Source organism: Salmo salar, chromosome ssa16, assembly GCF_905237065.1.
Source record: "Salmo salar chromosome ssa16, Ssal_v3.1, whole genome shotgun sequence".
In the NCBI taxonomy this organism is placed as follows: Eukaryota; Metazoa; Chordata; class Actinopteri; order Salmoniformes; family Salmonidae; genus Salmo; species Salmo salar.
In genome coordinates, this window is record NC_059457.1 from 22789212 (window position 1) to 22811725 (window position 22514).

Below are 22514 nucleotides of genomic sequence, written 5' to 3' on the forward strand. Positions count from 1 at the left end.
ATCAGCAGGAGAGGAAGTGGTAATGAGTGTTGGTTTGGAGGTAATGATCTGTCCTGGAGGTCGTACTGCTCTGCATCCAGATGCATTTTCTACCACAATAGTAGAGACTGGTATACCTACCATCCGTTGCTCCTGAGTAGGAGTATACCTGGTCCACAGGGCATGAACTCTGTCTTTTTACAGTGTCTCTGACACAAGGACCCTCCTCCAGAGTCCAGACCACATTCACTCAGCCCCTCTATCCAGGGTTTGGTTCATCTGTGATGATACTGACACCTATTGAGTGGTAACTAACAAGCACTTTGTAAAAAAAGCATGAACCTACAATGCGATTAAACTGTACTTGCCTATGTAACTGCTATGTAAATGCATAAGTATTGTGGAAACATTTTATTATTTACATTTGGAAAATGCCCTGATGACTTGGAAATAAGATTCCTCTACAAGGATGTAGACTTGACCACCTTGTGTCCTCATTAAAAATCTCCCACATATATCATACTCCCTACACCGGCAATATGCAGTGGTGGAAAAAGTACTCATACTTGAGTAAAAGTAAAGATACCGTAATAGAAAATACTAAAGTAAAATTGAGTCACCCAGTAAAATACTACTTGCATAAAAGTCTAAATGTATTTGGTTTTAAATGTACTTAAGTATCAAAAGTAAAAGTTTAAACTATTTCAAATTCCTTATTAAGCAAACCAGACGGCACAATTACATATTTTTTTTAATTGATGGAGAGCCAGGGGCACACTCCAACACTCAGACATCATTTAGAAATTAACAATTTGTGTTTAGTGAGTCTGCCAGATCAGAGGCAGTAGGGATGACCAGGGATGTTCTCTTGATAAGTGTGTGAATTGGACCATTTTCCTGTCAAAATATAACTTGCACTTTTGGGAGTCAGGGGAATGTAGTGAAGTAAAAATAGGCAAAATAATAAAAAGTAAAAAATACTTTAAAGTACTAATTAAGTACTTTACATCACTGGCAATATGTACAGCGAAGGATAAGTTCAGATGCTTTACAACTTACTCTATGCCAACATCTGGCCAAGGTTACCTTTTGCTGCCAAAACAAACCATAAATCTACCTTATCATATTACCTTGATTGTAATCATGTCACATATGAAATATCCTTCTATATAAGTCTAATAAAAATGAGACAAAGATTTGTTGTGAGCTTTCTGCATATCTATTCTCAGTCCAGTGACGGACCACATCCCTGACATCACGGACAGAACTAGGAAGCCACTACTACTCCTCAGCACAAACAGGAAAAGAAGGAAACTATGTGTCTGTTATTCTGCTACACACACTGTCCGTTAGTGCAGTGTTGTCAATTCCTTATTAAAACTGGATCCTGGTTCTCTTCGGTGGGGCACTAGATATTGTGTACTGTGCTTTCCACACAGTACACAGGGGGTGGCTAATTTCAAGAATCTGAAATATAAAATATATTTTGATTTGTTTAACACTTTTGGGGTTGCTACATGATTCCATGTGTTATTTAATAGTTTTGATGTCGTCACTATTCTACAAAGTAGAAAATAGTCAAAAATTAAGAAAAACACTTGAATGAGTAGGTGTCCAAACTTTTGACTGGTACTGTATATATATCCCATTTTTATTTGCATGCTGTCTGGGGTCCTAGTGAGAGCTGAGTCAATGGGCTGGTTAAAATTGCCCATACCCTCTAGGCCAGTGTTTCCCAACTCCAGTCCTCCAGTACCCCGAACAGCACACATTTTGTTGTAGCCCCGGACAAGCACACCTGATAAACTTCGTCAACTAATCATCAAGCGCTCAATGAGTTGAAGCAGGTGAGTTTGTCTGGGACCGGAACTAAAATATGTGCTGTTGGCGGTACTCAAGGACTGAATTTGGGAAACACAGGCCTAGGTGTTTGTGTAGATCAGAGAGGATTGGATAGGTACCGCAATATGGTAGTACACCGTACTATTTTACTCCTGTGCACGTGGCAAATAAACTTTGAATCTCGCTCCATCTGGTCTGAAAGGCCATGTGGAATTGATGTCATTGTGGGACACCTATCCAATTCTACCAGATCTCAAAAAGTTGCAGATGCTAAATGCCTTTACTTCTCAATCTTTTTCTACAGTTTTTTTTCTCTCTGTCCCCCCTGGATCTGAGGCCTTACCCAGGATCTCTGTCAACCAATTTATTTCATCATACTGTAAGTATAAACAAATTATGTCACAACTTCTGCCGAAGTCGTGCCCCTCCTTGTTCGGGTGGTGCTCGGCGGTCGACGTCACCGGTCTTCTAGCCATCATTGATCAGTTTTTCATTTTCCATTGGTTTTGTCTTGTCTTCCTACACACCTGGTTCCAATCCCATTCATTACATGTTGTCTATTTAACCCTCTGTTTCCCCTCATGTCCTTGTCGGTGATTGTTTGTGATGTTATGTTACGTGTGTTTTTGTATCGGTGTGCGACGGGTATATCTTACTCATGTTATTTTGTACTTTGGCTTTGGATTTGTTTTTTCATTAAATGCTCCAGATTAACCAATTTGGTTTCTCCTGCACCTGACTTCCCTGCCACCTACATACACGAATATGACAAATTAGGCATACATGCACTTCAATGGTGGAGGGAATGATTGTGAAGTGAAAGACTATTCAATGTCAGAGTGCAATACGGCTGAACTATTCCAGGGTAGTAATCAATTATACTTGATTATTAAGTATTTTGGCTTGGCTGTTGCTCTAATCAAAATGTGTGTATTTGGGACATTAGCAAAGCTTTAATGAAACTAGTACTTTATACTGTATGTTTGTGTGCCATAATGAATATAAGATTGTATTTTATATAATGGTTGTCAAATGAAGTAGAAGAACCATTTCATGAAGTGGAGGTACTTTGGTTCACATTCAGTGTCATCTATTTTGATTTCTATGTTAAATTGTTAGGTTTATCAATATCACTATACAAGATACTCTAATCTAAAGAACAATCTGTCTTAAAGGGATAGTTCAGCTAAATGACAAAATTACAGTTTCCTTAACCTATAATCCAGGGGTGTCAACTCACTCCATGCAGGGCCTAGTGTCTTCAGGTTTTTGGTTTTGCCTTTCAATTAGCCCTAGACAATCCAGTGTGGAGAGATCCTTACTAATTAGTGACCATTTATCAATCAAGTACAGGGTAGGAGTGAAAACCTGCAGCCACTTGGCCCTCCGTGGCATGAGTTTGACACCTGTGCTGTGTCATGAACTGGCTCATAGCACATAACAGAGGGAGACAACATGGAGATAAGGAATAACAAAAATATATTAACTAAAGTAAACTATATATAATTAATTGGTGTGTGTAGTCAGTATTCAATCTTTGAGTGGTTATATGCATAGATGGTGATAATGAGGGGTGTTGCAGTGCCAAAACAAACAAAAATAAGTGTCTGCACTGAGAGTCTAAATGAATGGGGGAAAGGTGTATTTATCCCCGGGACACACCCTAGCCCAGGTGTGTCCCATTTCTCTGACAACCCTCCCGGCTCCGCCCACCGACATCCTATTAAGGAAAACGAGAGCAGAGAGAATTCGGCAGACAGTAGGTGGGTCGTCACAGCTGTAAGGTACACTGTAAGACATTTCTGTAATTTCAACAGTAAAACACTCTAGAATGCACAGTAAAATACCATAAATGTGTTAATGCTGTAGATTGCAATGCATTATGGGTGAAATGCAGAAAAATACTGGTATTAACTGTAATTGGAAGTTTGCTAGCGAACTCAATCAGGCCCCAGGAAGCTCTTTAGAACAAACAGTTGAATGAAAATGAAACATGTCTGATACGGCTGCTCAGTGGTTACTCTGACCATACACCACAGCTCTGTCTCTGACACATTGACCTTCCTCAGTTCCTCTACATTAACGCAGACTGAATCTGAATGACTTTATTCTATCTACCCTCCTTACATAGACTATATTCATATCAACATACAGGGGTGGGCACGGGACATAGGACATACACAATGCTCCAATTGTTATGACGTCCTTGTTTCTTTATTTTTATTTTTTATTAATGACAATGGCTAAGAAGGAGAATGAATAGAATAAGGAAAACATATTGCAGAGTGGAAAAAGAAGAAAATGCACAAAGCAAAATATGTGGTCCAGTCTAACAAAACATATATTCTTAAGAGACAAAGATCAGTGTGTGAGGAGCTACTGCCTGACTCTCACAGGAACCTCCTGGGGCTATTCACTAGGGTTCTGGATGACTATCAATAGATACTCCTTGTCTGGAAAAGAGAGGGGAGGAGAAACTGTAAAATCCCTAAATGTGTTTCATTACATTTTAAATATTAACAATGAATCAAATGATAAGCACAACATCAACATGTCAGATACATAGATGATCTTCATGTGGCTGGGCCTCCCTTGAGAACCTAAACCACCTCTGCTACACTCACCAGGTGCCACCATGATCTCATGCTTCTTGGAGCGGATGCGGAGGAAGGTCAGGTCGTTCTGAGGGTCGATGTCTCGGACTGTGCTCCTGGCTTTCATAGTGAGCTGGTGCAGCAGGCCAGCATACTGCACCGTGGTGGAGTTGTCTAAGGTAGTTCTGATTGGGATACCTAAGAAAGACCAAAACACAGCATCAACTTTATAACAGAGAAGTGATGAGACTCTTACTAATTAATTAGCTTGCTACATAAATTCAAATAGTATGTCTTTGACGCCCAGGGGCTACAGATGAAAATTATCAATCTAGCTAAATCTGGTACAATGGCATGTTGTACATGGTCCCTGACAAATAAAAGTAATCCTCATGTTGTGGCTATAGGTACAGCTCCTATAAGAGGATGTAAACATGGGATTGTAGAGAGGGAGGGATGCTGTTACTTCAGTGTTGTCTTGCTTACCCTCGGCATTAACAACTATTGTTCCAATTACACCTTTGTGAGTTTGAATTCTCTTTAGTGTCTCTTCGACTTCTGCCTGTTTATGGAAGAAAATAAAGTGTGTCAGTACAGCAGCTTTGCCTCACTTGGGCTCCCGAGTGGCACAGTGGTCTGAGGCACTGCATCTCAGTGCAAGAGGCGTCACTACAGTTCCTGGTTCGTATCCAGGCTGTATCACATCCGGCCGTGATTGGGAGTCCCATAGGGCTGCGCACAATTGGCTCAGCGTCGTCCGGGGTAGGCAGTCATTGTAAATAAGAATTTGTTCTTAACTGACTCACCTAGTTAAATAAAATGTTTAAAAAAGTCTGACCAAGACAGCAAAGCAGCTGATTAGCTCACATTAACTAGCTATTCCTACTGACAGCCAATAGCATAACTAACATTAGCTAGCTACACTATATTTACAAAGGTATGTGGACTTAGTGGATTCAAATGAGTGGATTTAGCTATTTCAGCCACACTAGTTGCTGAAAGGTGTAAAACATAGAGCACACAGCCATGCAATCTCCAGAGACAAACATTGGCAGTAGAACGGCATTACTGATAAGCTGTGACATTCAACGTGGCACCGTCATAGGATGCCACCTTTCCAACAAGTCAGTTCATCAAATTTCTGCCATGCTAAAGCTGCCCCAGTCAACTGTAAGTGCTGTTATTGTCATGTGGAAATGTCTAAGAGCAACAACGGCTCAGCCGCAAAGTGGTAGGCCACACAAGCTCACAGAACGGGACTGCCGAGTGCTGAAGTGCGTAGCGCGTAAAAATCATCTGTCCTCGGTTGCAACACTCACTACCGAGTTCCAAACTGCCTCAGCACAAGAACTGTTCGGGAGTTTCATGAAATGGGTTTCCGTGACCAAGTAGCCACACACAAGCCTAAGATCACCATGCACAATTCCAAGCGTCGGCTGGAGTGATGTAAAGCTTGAGGCCATTGGACTCTGGAACAGTGGAAACGTTTTCTCTGGAGTGATAAATCATGCTTCACCATCTGGCAGACCGACTGACAAGTCTGGGTTTGGCGCAAGCCAGGAGAATGCTACCTGTCTGAATGCATAGGGCCAACTGTAAAGCTTGGTGGAGGAGGAATAATGGTCTGAGGCTGTTTTCAAGGTTCGGGCTAGGCCCCTTAGTCCCAGTGAAGGGAAATCTTAAATGCTACAGCATACAATGACATTATCTACGATTCTGTGCTTCCAACTTTGTGGCAACAGTTTGGGGAAGGCCCTCTCCTGTTTCAGCATGACAATACCTGGGTGCACAAAGCGAGGTCCATACAGAAATGGTTTGTTGAGATCAGTGTGGAAGAACTTGAGTGGCCTGTACAGAGCCCTGACCTCAACCCCATCGAACACCTTTGGGATGAATTGGAACGCAGACTGCGAGCCAGGCCTAATCGCCCAACCTCACTAATGCTCTTCGGGCTGAATGGAAGCAAGTAACGCAGCAATGTTCCAACATCTAGTGGAAAGCCTTCCCAGAAGAGTGGAGACTGTTATAGCAGCAAAGGGGGGACCAACTCCATATTGATGCCCATGATTTTGGAATGAGATGTTCGACAAGCAGGTGTCCACACTTTTGGTCATGTAGTGTAGTTACTAACATTTATCTATCAAGCTATCGTTAAAGCGGCAATCAGCAGTTGAAACGATAACAAAGCAAATAGTTGAAAACCTCTCAAGCTCCTGTTCACCTGTCCTGAAGTTTCTGTTGCTGAAATACCACACTATATGCCGAGGGAATTCACATGTGTTATTACCACAGTTGTTTGCATAACGCCACAATCACACACCAAGGCGGCACTCATCGAACTGTACAAGATCATTAGCCAGCAGAATCCTCTCCCCCGGGTTTCCCAAGTGGCCTAAGGCACTGCATATCAGTGCTAGAGGTGTCACTACAGACCCTGGTTCGATCCCGGGCTGTATCACAAACGGCCATGATCGGGAGTCCCATAGGGCGGTGCACAATTGGCCCAGTGTCGTTCGTGTTAGGGGCGGGTTTGGCCGGGGTAGGCCGTCATTTTGTAAAATAACAATTTGTTCTTAACTGACTAAAATAAAACCCTGCATCTTGTCGTGGGTGACTTTAACCAAGCCCGTTTTCTTCCTATCGCCAACGTGTATCCTTCCCTACAAGAGGATCCGCTGTGCTTGACCATGTATACATAAACATCTGTGACGCGTACAAAGCCATCCCCGACTTCGGCAAATCAGATCACGTCTCTCTCTTCCTACTCCCCGCCTACAAGCAGCAACGAGAGAGAGAGAGAGGAGAGAGAGGAGAGAGAGAGAGAGAGAGAGAGTAGTGAGGCGCTGGACAGGGGTAGACTCAATTCCGCAGGATTGTTTGGAGAATACTGATTGGAATATGTTCAAAGATTCATCCACCCAGGACTCATCCATCAACATTGAGGAATATATACTGCTCAAAAAAATAAAGGGAACACTTAAACAACACAATGTAACTCCAAGTCAATCACACTTCTGTGAAATCAAACTGTCCACTTAGGAAGCAACACTGATTGACAATACATTTCACATGCTGTTGTGCAAATGGAATAGACAACAGGTGGAAATTATAGGCAATTAGCAAGACACCCCCAATAATGGAGTGGTTCTGCAGGTGGTGACCACAGACCACTTCTCAGTTCCTATGCTTCCTGGCTGATGTTTTGGTCACTTTTGAATGCTGGCGGTGCTTTCACTCTAGTGGTAGCATGAGACGGAGTCTACAACCCACACAAGTGGCTCAGGTAGTGCAGCTCATCCAGGATGGCACATCAATGCGAGCTGTGGCAAGAAGGTTTGCTGTGTCTGTCAGCATAGTGTCCAGAGCATGGAGGCGCTACAAGGAGACAGGCCAGTACATCAGGAGACGTGGAGGAGGCCGTAGGAGGGCAACAACCCAGCAGCAGGACCGCTACCTCCGCCTTTGTGCAAGGAGGAGCAGGAGGAGCACTGCCAGAGCCCTGCAAAATGACCTCCAGCAGGCCACAAATGTGCACGTGTCTGCTCAAATGGTCAGAAACAGACTCCATGAGGGTGGTATGAGGGTCCGACGTCCACAGGTGTGGGTTGTGCTTACAGCCCAACACCGAGATTGGCAAATTTGCCACTGGCGCCCTGTGCTCTTCACAGATGAAAGCAGGTTCACACTGAGCACATGTGACAGACGTGACAGTCTGGAGACGCCGTGGAGAACGTTCTGCTGCCTGCAACAGCCTCCAGCATGACCGGTTTGGCGGTGGGTCAGTCATGGTGTGGGGTGGCATTTCTTTGGGGGGCCGCACAGCCCTCCATGTGCTCGCCAGAGGTAGCCTGACTGCCATTAGGTACCGAGATGAGATCCTCAGACCCCTTGTGAGACCAAATGCTGGTGCGGTTGGCCCTGGGTTCCTCTTAATGCAAGACAATGCTAGACCTCATGTGGCTGGAGTGTGTCAGCAGTTCCTGCAAGACGAAGGCATTGATGCTATGGACTGGCCCGCCCGTTCCCCAGACCTGAATCCAATTGAGCACATCTGGGACATCATGTCTCGCTCCATCCACCAATGCCACGTTGCACCACAGACTGTCCAGGAGTTGGCGGATGCTTTAGTTCAGGTCTGGGAGGAGATCCCTCAGGAGACCATCCGCCACCTCATCAGGAGCATGCCCAGGCGTTGTAGGGAGGTCATACAGGCACGTGGAGGCCACACACACTACTGAGCCTCATTTTGACTTGTTTTAAGGACATTACATCAAAGTTGGATCAGCTTGTAGTGTGGTTTTCCACTTTAATTTTGAGTGCGACTCCAAATCCAGACCTCCATGGGTTGATAAATTGGATTTACATTGATTATTTTTGTGTGATTTTGTTGTCAGCTCATTCAACTATGTAAGGAAAAAAGTATTTAATAAGATTATTTCTTTCATTCAGATCTAGGATGTGTTATTTTAGTGTTCCCTTTATTTTTTTGAGCAGTGTACATTGTCAGTCGCAGGCTTCATTAGAAAATATGTTGATGGCGTTGTACCCACAATAACAATCCAGACATACCAAAAACCCTGGATGAACGGAGCTATACGTACAATGCTGAGAGTCAGTACCGCAACATTCAATGTCAGTGAAACAAACTCGGATAACTTGGTGGCATGTGACGCATAAAAGGCAAGCAGGTACACGCTCTGCAAATCCATTAGGGACGCAAAAAGACAATACAGACTGATCGACAACTCCGACTTAAGTCGCATGTGGAAAGGAAAATCCCTCCCAGAAGAGCTTGGCCGCGTTCTCTGAGTGTGTGCTGGCGGTAAACTTCTCTGACATATTCAACCCGTCTCAGGCTGTAGTCCCCACCTGCTTAAGGAGACCACCATCGTCCCAGTGCCCAGGAAAAAGGTGACATGCCCAAATGACTATCGCCCCGTCACGCTCACCTCTGTCATCATGAAGTGCTTTGATAGGCTGGTCATGGCCCACCTCAAGGCCAGTATGCCAGGCACACTGGACCCACTCCAATTTGCCTACCGCTCCAACAGATCCACGGAAGATGCCATTTCCATCGCTATTCACACAGCAGTAACACATCTGGACAAGAGGAACATCTATGTGAGAGTGCTGTTCATTGACTACAGTTCAGAATTCAACACTACTGTTCCCTCCAAGCTCGACACCAAGCTCAGAGCCCTGGTTCTGGACACCATCCTCTGCAACTGGATCCTGGACTTCCAGACAGGCAGACCACAGTATGTGAGGACTGGCAACAACACCACCTCCAGACTGACTCTTAACATGCCGCCCCCCCCCCCCAGGGGTGTGTCCTCAGCCTTCTGCTGTACTCCCTGTTCACCCATGACTGTGTGGCTTTGCACGACACCAACTCCATTATCAACTTTGCTGACGACACCCCGGTTGTAGGCCTGATAACCAACAACGATGAATCAGCCTACAGGGACTGGCATTGTCATAACAACCTCTCCCTCAACATCAGCAAAACAAAGGAGTTGAATGTTGACTTCAGGAAGCAGAGGGAACATGCCCTGATCCACATCAATGGGACTGTAGTAGAGAGTCACGAGATTTAAGTTCCTTGGAATTCACTTTACCGAGGACTTGTCATGGACCAACAACACCACCACTCTTGTCAAGAGGGTGCAACAGCATCTCTACTTTCTAAGGCGGCTGAAGAAATCCAGCATGTCGCCCCGGGTCCTCTCCAAATAGTACCACTGCACCATCGAGTGCGTCCTGACCGGTTGCATCACAGCCTGGTACGGGTATTGCTCCGTCCACGACCGCAAGATCCTCCAGCGGTTGGTGAAAATGGCCCAGAACATAACCACCCATCCAGGACCTCTACTTGAAACAGTATTTGAGGAAGGCACACAGCATTATCAAGGACACCACACCCCAGCCACGAGCTGTTCTCTCCCTTACCACCAGGCATACGGTATTGGAGCATGAGGTCTGATACCAACAGGCTGAGACAGTTTCTATTTACATGCCATCAGACTGCTGAACACTTGAACTGGACTGATCACCTGCTCTGATTTCCCGCACCTTAGCACACATCACAACTGCTGCTACTAGACTCGTTATACTGCTCAATTTATACACCTGCCCCCATCTCCCCCTTCCCAAATACATGTGTAAATATTGTACTATAAATTATACCTTCCTGTATTCAGACCCCTTTACTTTTTCCACATTTTGTTACGTTACAACCTGTTACACACAACACCCCATGATGACAAAGCAAAAACAGGTTTCGAAATTTTGGCTAATTTATAAAAATAAAACTGATTACATTTACTTAAGTATTCAGACCCTTTACTCTGTATTTTGTTGAAGCACCTTCGGCAACATTGCAGCCTCAACATTACAGCCTCAAGCTTGGCATGTCTGTATTTGGGGAGTTTCTCCAATTCTTCTCTGCAGATCCTCTCAAGCTCTGTCAGGTTGGATGGGGAGCATTGCTGCACAGATATTTTCAGTTCTCTCTAGCGATGTTCGATCGGGTTCAAGTCCGGGCTCTGGCTGGGCCACTCAAGGACATTCAGAGACGTGTCCTGAAGCCACTCCTGCGTTGTCTTGGCATTGTGCTTAGGGTTGTTGTCCTTTTGGAAGGTGAACTTTCACCTCAGTCTGAGCTCTCTGGAACTGGTTTTCATCAAGGACCTCTCTGTGTACTTTACTCTGTTCATCTTTGCCTCGATTGTGACTAGTCTCCCAGTCCCTGCCGTTGAAAAACATCCCCACAGCATGCCACCATCATGCTTCACCGTAGGGATGGTGCCAGGTTTCCTCCAGACGCGACACTTGGCATTCAGGCCAAAGAGTTCAATCTTGGTTTAATCAGACCAGATTATCTTGTTTCTCATGGTCTGAGAGTGTTTAGGTGCCTTTTGGCAAACTCAAGCGGGCTGCTCTGACATGCACTGTCAACTGTGGGACCTTATATAGACAGGTGTTAGCCTTTCCAAATCATGTCCAATCAATACCACAGGTGGACTCCAAGTTGTAGAAACACCAAGGAAGATCAATGGAAACAGGATGCACGTGAGGTCAATTTCAAGTCTCATAGCAAAGGGGTTGAATATTTATGTAAGTAAGGTATTTTTTATTTTCATAAATTTGCAAAAAAAATCTAACCTGTTTTCGCTTTGTCATTATGGTGTAGATTGCTTTAAAAAAAAGGCTGTAACATAACAAAATGTGGAAAAAGTCAAGGGGCCTGAATACTTTCCCAAGGCACTGTACATGCTAAAAATGTGTTATTCTACTGCAATTATGTTTATTCTTCTTTTTACTATTTCTTACTGTTGCATTCTTGTGAAGGAACCTGCAAGTAAACATTTTGTTGGACCATGTATACCATGTGTATTTCATACAAGGAGGCTAAACAGTGTTTGTTGACATTTACCTTCTTTACAAACATTGGCGTAAAACAATGTATTTTGGGCACTGGTGGGGGCGGCAGCATAGCCTAGTGGTTAGAGTGTTGGACTAGTGACAGAAAGGTTGCAAGTTCAAATATCCATGACAAGGTAGAAATCTGTCGTTCTAAATTGTCAGTTGAACTAAGCTCATGAGGCACTTAAGTCATATTCTTCAAAAATCAATAGGTACATTTAATTAATTTTTGTACAAAAATTGATGTAGCAACTGCTGATTTGCCTCTTTTTAAAGTGCAATGGGTTCATAGCCACGAGAAGTACAGGTACTGAAGGTGCTGCAACACCTCCTGGTAGTGTGATGGCAAAATTGCAAGAATTTGTGTTGCAATAAACTATTAAACCATTTTTCAATTGCATTATTGATATAAATTATACTATATTTATATATGGGCCCCATTCTGCTAGGAGAGCTCTCAGCTTTGTTTTTGTTTGTGATACGCTCTTATCTGTTGTGGGGGTTTGGCGCCGGACACAAGCTCTGCTGTATGATAGACAGTTTGCGTTAAGTCGGTTCTTTCTCGCTCCCTCTTCCCTCACCCTTGTGGTGGATATCAAGTGATCTAGAGTAATGCTCGCAAGTTCTCCACATAATTTTCTATTAGTTCAGAATTCTAAACTTGGTAAAAAGGGAATGGGAACAATATCAAATAAGGAACATGGCATTCTCTCGCCCTCGGTTCGCAGGCCTGCTCTTGCCTATGTCAAACATGTAGGTGTACTAGCCCATTAGTCTAGCAAGCAACACAGTGAGTGGTGCGTTCCACCAGCTGGTGCTGGATCGAGGTGAGTGCTTTTCTCCGCGATGGATCGCATTGCTGTCCATTTGCTCAGTTTTAATAGGCACAATCTTGGTAACAACACTCCTCTCGTTATTTCTCTCACACACCTGTTGTAATTATGCAATACAAAGAAATGTGCGCTCTGTTGACGATGGTATATTACTAGCTGGCGCGCAAGTTTAGTTTGGGGAAGCTTACAATTTATCCTACCGATCTGCGTGGCAATTTTGATTTTCATATGTGCATTCATTTAAATATTTTTTTGTCAAGTGGTTACAAATACAAATCGGAATTAAAATGATACATCTAAAAGTAAAAATTCCACTAATGCTAGAGGACCAGCCTCTGCTATATGGACACAATGATTGGTGGCTAAAGAAATGAACGCATGAAACAAAGAGAGAGAGCCTACGTCAATGTATCAGTAGGCCTATAATTGCCAACTAAGTAAAAATACATAAAGCCGACAAATAAAAACAGAAAATATCCTGATGAATGAAATGATTTGTGGACTACAGGAAAAGGAGAAAGACACAGCATTCTGCAGCGATACGCCATCCCATCTGGTTTGCACTTAGTCCCACTATCATTTGTTTTCAACAGGACAATGACCCAATACACTTCCAAGCTGCGTAAGGGCTATTTGACCAAGAAGGAGAGTGATGGAGTGCTGCATCAGATGACCTGGTCTCAACCCAATTGAGATGGTTTGGAATGAGTAAATACTTTAACACTTTTTTTTCTTAACTGCATTGTTGGTTAAGGGCTTGTAAGCATTTCACTGTTTAACAGTGAGAACGGTAGAATGGTGAACTTACTAAATGAAATGAGAGTTTGACTGTGTGATAATAGGTTGCTTCTTGTGTAAATATTTTCTGTCTGGATTTTAATGATTTGTATACCTGTTGTATTCAGCACGTGACAAATAAAATGCAGGTTCTTTCAAATAGCATTCATCTCTACTATTCATCTCCCTAGGCCTGTCTGCCTTTTCTATCGGTCTTGAGCTATCCCTAGTGAAGTCAACCATTGTAGCCTATCAAATCTGGGTCCAGCCCAATGACTGTATATATGAAGGTCCGGCCCGACGCTGTCGCTAGAGAACTTGCAACGTTGTATCAACGAGCCTGTTCCGAGCTCTGTTTCCAGCACCAGTGAGCTCGCGACAGACATAGCTGTTTTTGCACAAAGGGAAATGTGTTCATGTATTTTAAGACATCACCATTCGATATAGGCCTATGGGATCCTCAGAACATGACATTTTGCTCTTTCACACCGATGCCTGGTGATTATGAAGGGGGATAGTGTACAGTCATGGCCAAAAGTTTTGAGAATGACACAAATATTAATTTCCACAAAGTTTGCTGCTTCAGTGTCTTTAGATATTTTTGTTAGATGTCACTATGGAATACCCCCTCCCGGATACGCACCAGGTTGTAAGCGCTCCTGAGATCACAATTTTGTGAAGAAGCGCGCCCCGTGCATTGACTCGATCGCACTGGCGATGAGAGGCAGCGGGTAGCTGTCCCTCACAGTGATCTGATTGATACCCCGATAGTCAATACACGGGTGCAGACCTCCATCCTTCTTCTTCACAAAAAAGAAACTTGGAGGCAGGTGAAGTGGAGGGCCGAATGTATCCCTGCCCCAGGGATTGGGAGACATATGTTTCCATAGCCTCCGTCTCCTCCTGTGAGAGCGGATACATGTGACTCCTGGAAAGTGCTGGGGTGGTAATTGAGTCGCCCTCTTCTTACAGAAGAGCGAGAGCCAAATCGGCATATTCTGAGGAGATGCGCACGGTGGAGACCTGGTCTGGACTTTCCACCGTAGTCGCACCGATGGAAACCCCTACACACCTCCCTGAGCACTTTTGTGACCACCCCTTGAGAGCCCTCTGTTGCCACGAAACGGTCAATAAAATTCCCAGCTGCGCCTGAATCTACGAGCGCCTTATCCTGGGAATGCGGGGAAAACTCAGGAAATGTAATAAACATATACATGTGAGCAACAAGGGGCTCTGGGTGAGCCTGGTGCCGACTCACCTGGGGTGACACGATAGTGCCCTGCCTGCTGCCTTGACTCCCTGAGGAACCCCCCCCCCCCAGCACCGACCAGCAGTGTGCCCTCTGCGGCCACAGACGGTGCAGGGAATGACCCCTCCTCCGGTCACCCTAATCACACCACTTCCCAGCTCCATGGGCGTTGGAGCGGAGTTGCTGGGGGATGGAACTGACAGGCCCCGATCCGGACATCAGCGGGTAGCCAGCAGGTTGTCCAGCCGGATGGACAGGTCCACCAGCTGGTCCAACGTGAGGGTGATGTCTCAGCAGGCCAACTCCCGACGGATATCCTCGCAAAGTCTGCACCGGTAGTGATCGATCAGGGCCCTGTCGTTCCATCCCGCGCGGGCGGCCAGGATCCGGAAGTCCAAAGCGAAATCCTGCGCGCTCCTCGTCCCCTGCCTCAGGTGGAACAGACGTTCACCTGCCGCTCGACCCTCAGGCGGGTGGTCGAAAACTGCCCGAAAGCGGCGGGTGAACTCTGCGTAATGGTCCAAAGCCGCGTCTCCCACACTCCATACGGCATTGGCCCCCTCCATGGCTTTGCCTGAAGGAGCCGGGTGGACGGCCGCCAGGTAGAGTTCCAGCTGGAGTAGGAACCCCTGGCATCCGGCAGCCGTCCCATCATACTCCCTCGGGAGCGCGAGCCGAATCCCGCTGGAACCGGGTGAAGGAGGGGTGGACAGTGGGGCCTGCTGTAATGAGGCTGGTGGAGGCGTTGGAAGACCTCCTTCTCTGTCCCATCTATCCATCGTCTGCAGCACGCGATTCATGGCGGTGCCCAGACGTTGCAACATGGTCGCGTGCTGCTGGACGCGCTCCTCGACTGCCAAAGGGGGGCCGTCTGCTCCTGCTGACTCCATTTGGTGGTGAGTGATTCTGTAATGCGTCTGTGTGTAGCTGGTGTAGATGAGTCAGGCAAAGGACAGCAGATATGAGTAATGTACGCAATTTTACTCAACAATAATCACAATACACGTCAAATAAATCCAAGGCCACAATAACGGACCGCAATATAATCACTCACAAACAAACATGGGGGAACAGAGGGTTAAATAATGAACAAGTAATTGGGGGATTGAAACCAGGTGTGTAAGACAAGGACAAAACAAATGGAAAATAAAAAGTGGATCGGCGATGGCTAGAAGGCCGGTGACGTCGACCACTGAACACCGCCCGAACAAGGAGAGGGACCGACTTCGGCGGAAGTCGTGACAGCAGTGTTGACCCTTCTTTTTCAAGACCTCTGCAATCCACCCTGGCATGCTGTCAATTAACTTCTGGGCCACATCCTGACTGATGGCAGCCCATTCTTGCATAATCAATGCTTGGAGTTTGTCAGAATTTGTGGGGTTTTGTTTGTCCACCCGCCTCTTGAGGATTGACTACAAGTTCTCAATGGGATTAAGGTCTGGGGAGTTTCCTGGCCATGGACCCAAAATATCGATGTTTTGTTCCCCGAGCCACTTAGTTATCACTTTTGCATTATGGCAAGGTGCTCCATCATGCTGGAAAAGGTATTGTTTGTCACCAAACTGTTCCTGGATGGTTGGGAGAAGTTGCTCTCAGAGGATGTGTTGGTACCATTCTTTATTAATAGCTGTGTTCTTAGGCAAAATTGTGAGTGAGCCCACTCCCTTGGCTGAGAAGCAACCCCACACATGAATGGCCTCAGGATGCTTTACTGTTGGCATGACACAGGACTGATGGTAGCTCTCACTTTGTCTTCTCCGGACAAGCTTTTTTCTGGATTCCCCAAACAATCGGACAAGGGATTCATCAGAGAAAATGACTTTACCCCAGTCCTCAGCAGTCCAATCCCTGTACCTTTTGCAGAATATCAGTCTGTCCCTGATGTTTTTCCTGGAGAGAAGTGGCTTCTTTGCTGACCTTCTTGACACCAGGCCATCCTCAAAGTCTTCACCTCACTGTGCGTGCAGATGCACTCACACCTGCCTGCTGCCATTTCTGAGCAAGCTCTGTACTGGTGGTGCCCCGATCCCGCAGCTGAATCAACTTTAGGAGACGGTCCTGGCGCATGCTGGACTTTCTTGGGCGCCCTGAAGCCTTCTTCACAACAATTGAACCGCTCTCCTTGAAGTTCTTGATGATCCGATAAATGGTTGCTTTAGGTGCAATCTTACTGGCAGCAATATCCTTGCCTGTGAAGCCCTTTTTGTGCAAAGCAATGATGACGGCACGTTTCCTTGCAGTTAACCATGATTGACCGAGGAAGAACAATGATTCCAAGCACCACCCTCCTTTTGAAGCTTCCAGTATGTTATTCGAACTCAATCAGCATGACAGAGTGATCTCCAGCCTTGTCCTCGTCAACACTCACACCTGTGTTAATGAGAGAATCACTGACATGTCAGCTGGTCCTTTTGTGGCAGGGCTGAAATGCAGTGGAAATGTTTTTGGGGGATTCAGTTCATTTGGATGGCAAAGAGGGACTTTGTAATTAATTGCAAATCATCTGATCACTCTTCATAACATTCTGGAGTATATGCAAATTGCCATCATACAAACTGAGGCAGCAGACTTTGTGAAAATTTATATTTGTGTCATTCTCAAAACTTTTGGCCACGACTATATGAAAGATTTTTCAAATACTGGGAGGAACTATTATCATTCACAATGGATTAAAAAAGGTAGAGGAAAAATTGACTGAAGTTCACCTTATTACTGGTGATAAGACAACAAGAAATCCCCAAATGGGCACTTTCCTACATTTGTGTGCAGCAGGCCAGTTAGCCTTCTATGCATGCTCAGGTGTAGAAGTAGGACAGAGAAACCACACATTCTCATTTGGAGTGCTCAAAAGAAAATACAATGAAAAAAATTGATGGTGTGAAATAAACCAAAACAAGTTTCTCACAAGTGTAACAGGTTGTGTACTCTGCGAACACTGTTTCCACTCTGAGAATGGTAAATGACTATAGGCCTAATTAATCCATGCATTAACAAATGTATGTAACCAAATGGGGATTAAGGGTAAATGTACTATTGTTGACATATGTAACGGGGAATTGACAAAAATAAAGGGCAAACAAGACAAAACAATGAATTTTCGAGAATTAGTGGGAGACAGCTCAGCGCATTGTGTAGGGTGTTCACTCACTGCTGTACAATGTAGAGAAAAACAGTGTAGAGAAAAACAGGGCAAATTCAAGAGGTTGCTACAAAATTAATGTCAAGTTAGTTTTCTTTGCCCCATGTCATTATAAATTACATAATTGTTCTCTACAATATTATAGCCTTAATGTACTTGACAGTGTTGATTAAATAAGAACGTTAATTTGCTAGTTTAGACTGCACTGCTCTTGGTTGTATCTCTTCTATATTTGGCATTGTGAGGTGGTACCGTTTAGGAGGTGTTTCCGCTCAGTGGACCAAACAAAATCAACTTGATACCTTCGTAATTTCCACCTCCAGATCTTGGCTTTCATTGCCTATATTGGTAATCAATCTACATGGATAGACATTTCTATGACGATTATAAAGGGAAAGACTCAAAATACACAAAGAAAACAGGAACAGATTGTCTTCGGGTAGGATGGATACTGAAATTCAGTCTCTTAGCATTGTAAAGAAATATATTTAGTCCCCATTTAGTTTTGTATTCAACGGATTTCATTTAGAAAAAGCCCATGTTTTTACTCACGAACCTGTGATGACATTACATTCACATGCTAAATTCTCAGAGTAAATCGTCTAACATTTTAACCATATATGGTAGAGGCATGGGGTTTGGACTATTGTTTTTCTGATGGAATTCTCTATTGGATGGATAAACCATTTGTATAAACCTTCAATCATTTTATGGGTGAACGCCGTACATTCTGGAGAGCTGAGAGCATTCTGGAGAGAGACATGCCAATATATTCGCCACACACCCCTCCCCTTCTTGTCTCAACATTTCAAAAAAAAAAAAAGTGTTCTTATTAAACTGACTTGCCTAGTTAAATAAAGGTTAAATTTAAGAACAAATTCTTATTTACAATGTCAGCCTACCCCGGCCAAACCCAGACAACGCTGGGCCAATTGTGCACCTCCCGATGGGACTTGCAATCACAGCCAGATACAGCCTGGATTCGAACCCGGGACTGTAGTGACGCCTCTTGCACTGAGATGCAGTGCCTTAGACCGCTGCGCTACTCGGGAGCCCAAGAGGCATTTTCACTGACAGCCACATCTCAATAATCAGCTTGGCCTATTGACATGCCCTCTGCCCAAATTGAGGTCTTCACAACTAGGCATATAGACCTACATGCTTGTGATTTAAAACAAGCCACAGCTTTAAAATAAGCTAATGATCCTCTGTGGCTAAGTCACACTCTCTGGTGACATACTTTCTGTGATTGTATTTACTTCCTCGGCACCCTACTCAAAACATCTTCCTGCGGCTATGAATGGATTGGTAATGACATCAGTCATCACTATTTGGTGTTCGGCCTGCCTGCACGTAACACTCCCTTTACATAACTATTATTGAACTAGCTAACTACATGAGACAAAACATTTCATGTTAATGAAATAATTATTTTTACCATATTTGCAGGTGCTGACTAACATTAGCTGTCAAATCAATGTTGTTGTAGTCTAGCAAACAGCTTCCAAAGTTATTCCTTCTACACTACCGTCGCGTTTTATTCAGTTGTTATGTTGCTACGTAGAAACGGAAGTAGCTACGATTCGACAGGAAGTAGCTACCTAGCTAGACAGCTAGCATCACAGAATTTGGTTGCATCCTCAAACACTTCACATAAAAATGCCGGAGTTAGCGGTAGAAAATGTGGTTGTCCATCCACTGGTGTTGCTCAGCGTGGTGGATCATTTTAATAGGTATGTCATTAATAATATAACTGTTTCCAAATCCTAGCAATTCGTTACATCTTTACTAACTTGCTACTTTTTGTACTAGATGATGTTGCAGCCAGGCCTAGCTAGGTTAGCTGGCCAGCTAACCCTGCTGAGTCAGAAACTCATATGAAGCTGTGTATTTGTTAGCCATGACAGTAGCATAGCTAACTAGTTCATTTTGGCTAGTAAATTGTATGTACAGGCCACTCACTACCTATTAGTATTAGCAAGTAACAACTGATTTCTAAATAATGGAACAATTGAAAAACAATCAGTCAGTTTCGTAGAGCACAACGTCATTATGTATCAGGGTAGCTAACTTATCTAGTGTCGGGGTAAAAGTAGTTATTTTGACTTTAGTCTTAGAGGAAATGTTAGATTTCCTCCAAGACATCCTATGGTATTGATTGTGTAAATGTTATGATGTTTTTACAGAATAGGGAAAGTAGGCAACCAGAAGCGAGTAGTGGGTGTTCTCCTCGGCTCTTGGCATAAGAAAGTCCTTGATGTGTCCAACAGCTTTGCAGGTGAGTTCTTCTCCTTTAATCTTGTAACGTTACTAAAATAACCTGTTATGTCATGTGGCTAGTTTATAACATTTGTGACGGCAGTGTAATTATGATGACAAAATGTTTAGCTATATAAGCCTGTAGTTGGAGCCAATATTGATTGGATTTTTTCCAGTGCCATTTGATGAGGATGACAAGGATGATTCAGTGTGGTTCCTGGATCATGACTACTTGGAGAATATGTACAGCATGTTCAAGAAAGTCAATGGTGAGAACACACTATACATTGGTACATTTTAACTATATAAATTCAGTCTCATTGACTTCTACAGTCATCCTATAAGATTATCAAACCTTTCCCTTCTCTTCTATCCAGCCAGAGAGAGGATAGTGGGCTGGTATCACACAGGTCCTAAACTACATAAGAATGACATTGCCATCAATGAACTCATCAAGCAATACTGCACCAATTCAGTAAGTGCTTTCAACCCTGTCAATATTCCACATTAATAAATACCAGTAAGACATATGTTCCATCTCCTGTTGAAATTATGAAATTGTATTGATAATGCAGCAGAGAATTTAACAATGACTGTGTTTTGTATGGGACTTTCTCCCTCTCAGGTATTAGTGATAATTGATGTGAAGCCTAAGGACCTGGGCCTGCCAACAGAAGCCTACTTTTCTGTGGAGGAAATACATGATGTAAGTGGAGCATAGACTTGTATGAGCCTAACTGACAAAATCAGTCTAACCCTGGACCAGCCAACACTGAGGTCTCTGGGCTGATTTTGGACTAGACATACAAGTGATCACACAAGTTCTTGTTACTTTACTTCTCCAGGACGGCACTCCGACCTCCAAGACGTTTGAACATGTGACCAGTGAGATCGGAGCAGAGGAAGCAGAGGAGGTGGGCGTGGAGCACTTGCTCAGGTAGGCATGATCTTTTAACTGGACCACACACACACACACGTTCCACATACCCATCTTTCTTTCTCTTTTACTCACACGTACAATAAAGCATTTCAGGGAGTCGTCTGACTTCCAGTTTAACGCCACACTGAATTCTACATCCTTTTCTATTCTCCTTTGATATATTCTCGTGTCCACAGAGACATCAAGGACACAACAGTGGGTACTCTGTCTCAGCGGATCACCAACCAGGTACATGGCCTGAAGGGACTCAACTCCAAGCTGCTGGACATCAGGTCTTACCTGGAGAGAGTGGCTGCAGGCAAGCTTCCCATCAACCACCAAATCGTTTACCATTTACAGGACGTCTTCAACCTGCTTCCCGACGTCAACCTACTGGTATGATGGGGTGTGATTCCTTGTTGTGCTGTATACAGATTCCTTGTTGTGCTGATCAAATCCGCTGTTTAGTTAATCATAATTCACAATGCCCTAATCCTGCCACTTCTCCATGCAGGAGTTCACTAAGGCCTTCTACCTAAAGACCAATGACCAGATGCTGGTGGTTTACCTGGCTTCCCTTATCCGCTCAGTGGTGGCTCTCCACAACCTCATCAACAACAAGATCTCCAACCGTGACGCAGAGCGGAAGGAGGGACAGGAGAAAGAAGAGGGCAAGAAGGAGAAGAAAGAGGACAAGGAGAAGAAGGACGAGAAAGAGAAGGAGAAGGGCGACTCCTCATCCAAGAAAGATGAGAAGAAGAAAAAATAACTGCACACTATTTTGGTGTGTGTCTTATAAACCACCCTATTCCCCTGGATAGTGCACTACTTTTGGCCTGAGCTACATGTCTGTGTATATGGTCTAGCAAAAAGTAGTGCTCTATATGGTGTCATTTGAGACTTTGTCATATCTGGCATAATAACTGTAGTGCTGAGGGTGAGAGGATGGTTATGTGTATTGGATGTTCTCTACAATGAGAATGTTTGTTCTGCACTGTCCGGGCTGCGTTCAGTAGGGCACAACGTTAAGGAACGCTCAGATAGAAATGCATATTGTAGAACCGACATGCCTCTGATGTGAGCAATCACATCAGCTCTATTCTGTTACTTCTATCGGTAACGTTCAGTAAATTCCCCCCTCCTGAATGTGACCCTGGTGGTGTGTGTCTCGTATGCGTGTATGTATGTATGTACGTACGTACAGAGACACACAATTGCCTGGGAGCTCTTATCTTTCGTATGGTGAAAAGGAACATTACATTTCTGTATCACTCATTAAAGTGGGGTCCTATTAAATAATTTTATGTTTCCAATTGGCAAATGTATATTTTTTGTTCCTTGGATGTGTTTTGTACTGTATAATATGTAATGTCATAGAAGCACACGGAGGAGAATTGTGATGTTAAGCTGCCTCCTCTGCAGTCATGCCAGGCATTTGTGTGGAAGACATAGGGCTTGTTTTACATTGCAGCCGACAGTGCAGGCGACTGACTAATCT

At 44.2% G+C, this 22514-nt stretch overlaps 2 protein-coding genes across 3 annotated transcripts; one reads left to right on the forward strand and one right to left on the reverse strand.

Moving 5' to 3' along the window:
- Positions 1-4008: 4008 nt before the first annotated feature.
- LOC106573385 (dynein light chain roadblock-type 2) lies at positions 4009-19416 on the reverse strand. 2 transcript variants are annotated; one of them, XM_014148399.1, is made up of 4 exons: positions 19277-19416; positions 4902-4977; positions 4446-4613; positions 4009-4274 (listed from the first exon to the last, which is right to left on the reverse strand). In XM_014148399.1, exons 1-4 carry the CDS (start codon positions 19277-19279, stop codon positions 4231-4233), a joined length of 291 nt encoding a protein of 96 aa, XP_014003874.1. In that variant the 5' UTR covers positions 19280-19416; the 3' UTR covers positions 4009-4230. The 2 variants fall into 2 exon arrangements, with proteins under 2 accessions (XP_014003874.1, XP_014003876.1); XM_014148401.2 differs by lacking the exon at positions 4902-4977 and having other exon boundaries at positions 19277-19394.
- A 42-nt stretch (positions 19417-19458) lies between these two features.
- LOC100196677 (26S proteasome non-ATPase regulatory subunit 7 like 2) lies at positions 19459-22315 on the forward strand. The gene is made up of 8 exons (NM_001141706.1): positions 19459-19571; positions 20025-20116; positions 20274-20366; positions 20475-20572; positions 20723-20803; positions 20943-21034; positions 21214-21412; positions 21531-22315. Exons 1-8 carry the CDS (start codon positions 19498-19500, stop codon positions 21783-21785), a joined length of 984 nt encoding a protein of 327 aa, NP_001135178.1. The 5' UTR covers positions 19459-19497; the 3' UTR covers positions 21786-22315.
- Positions 22316-22514: the final 199 nt, after the last annotated feature.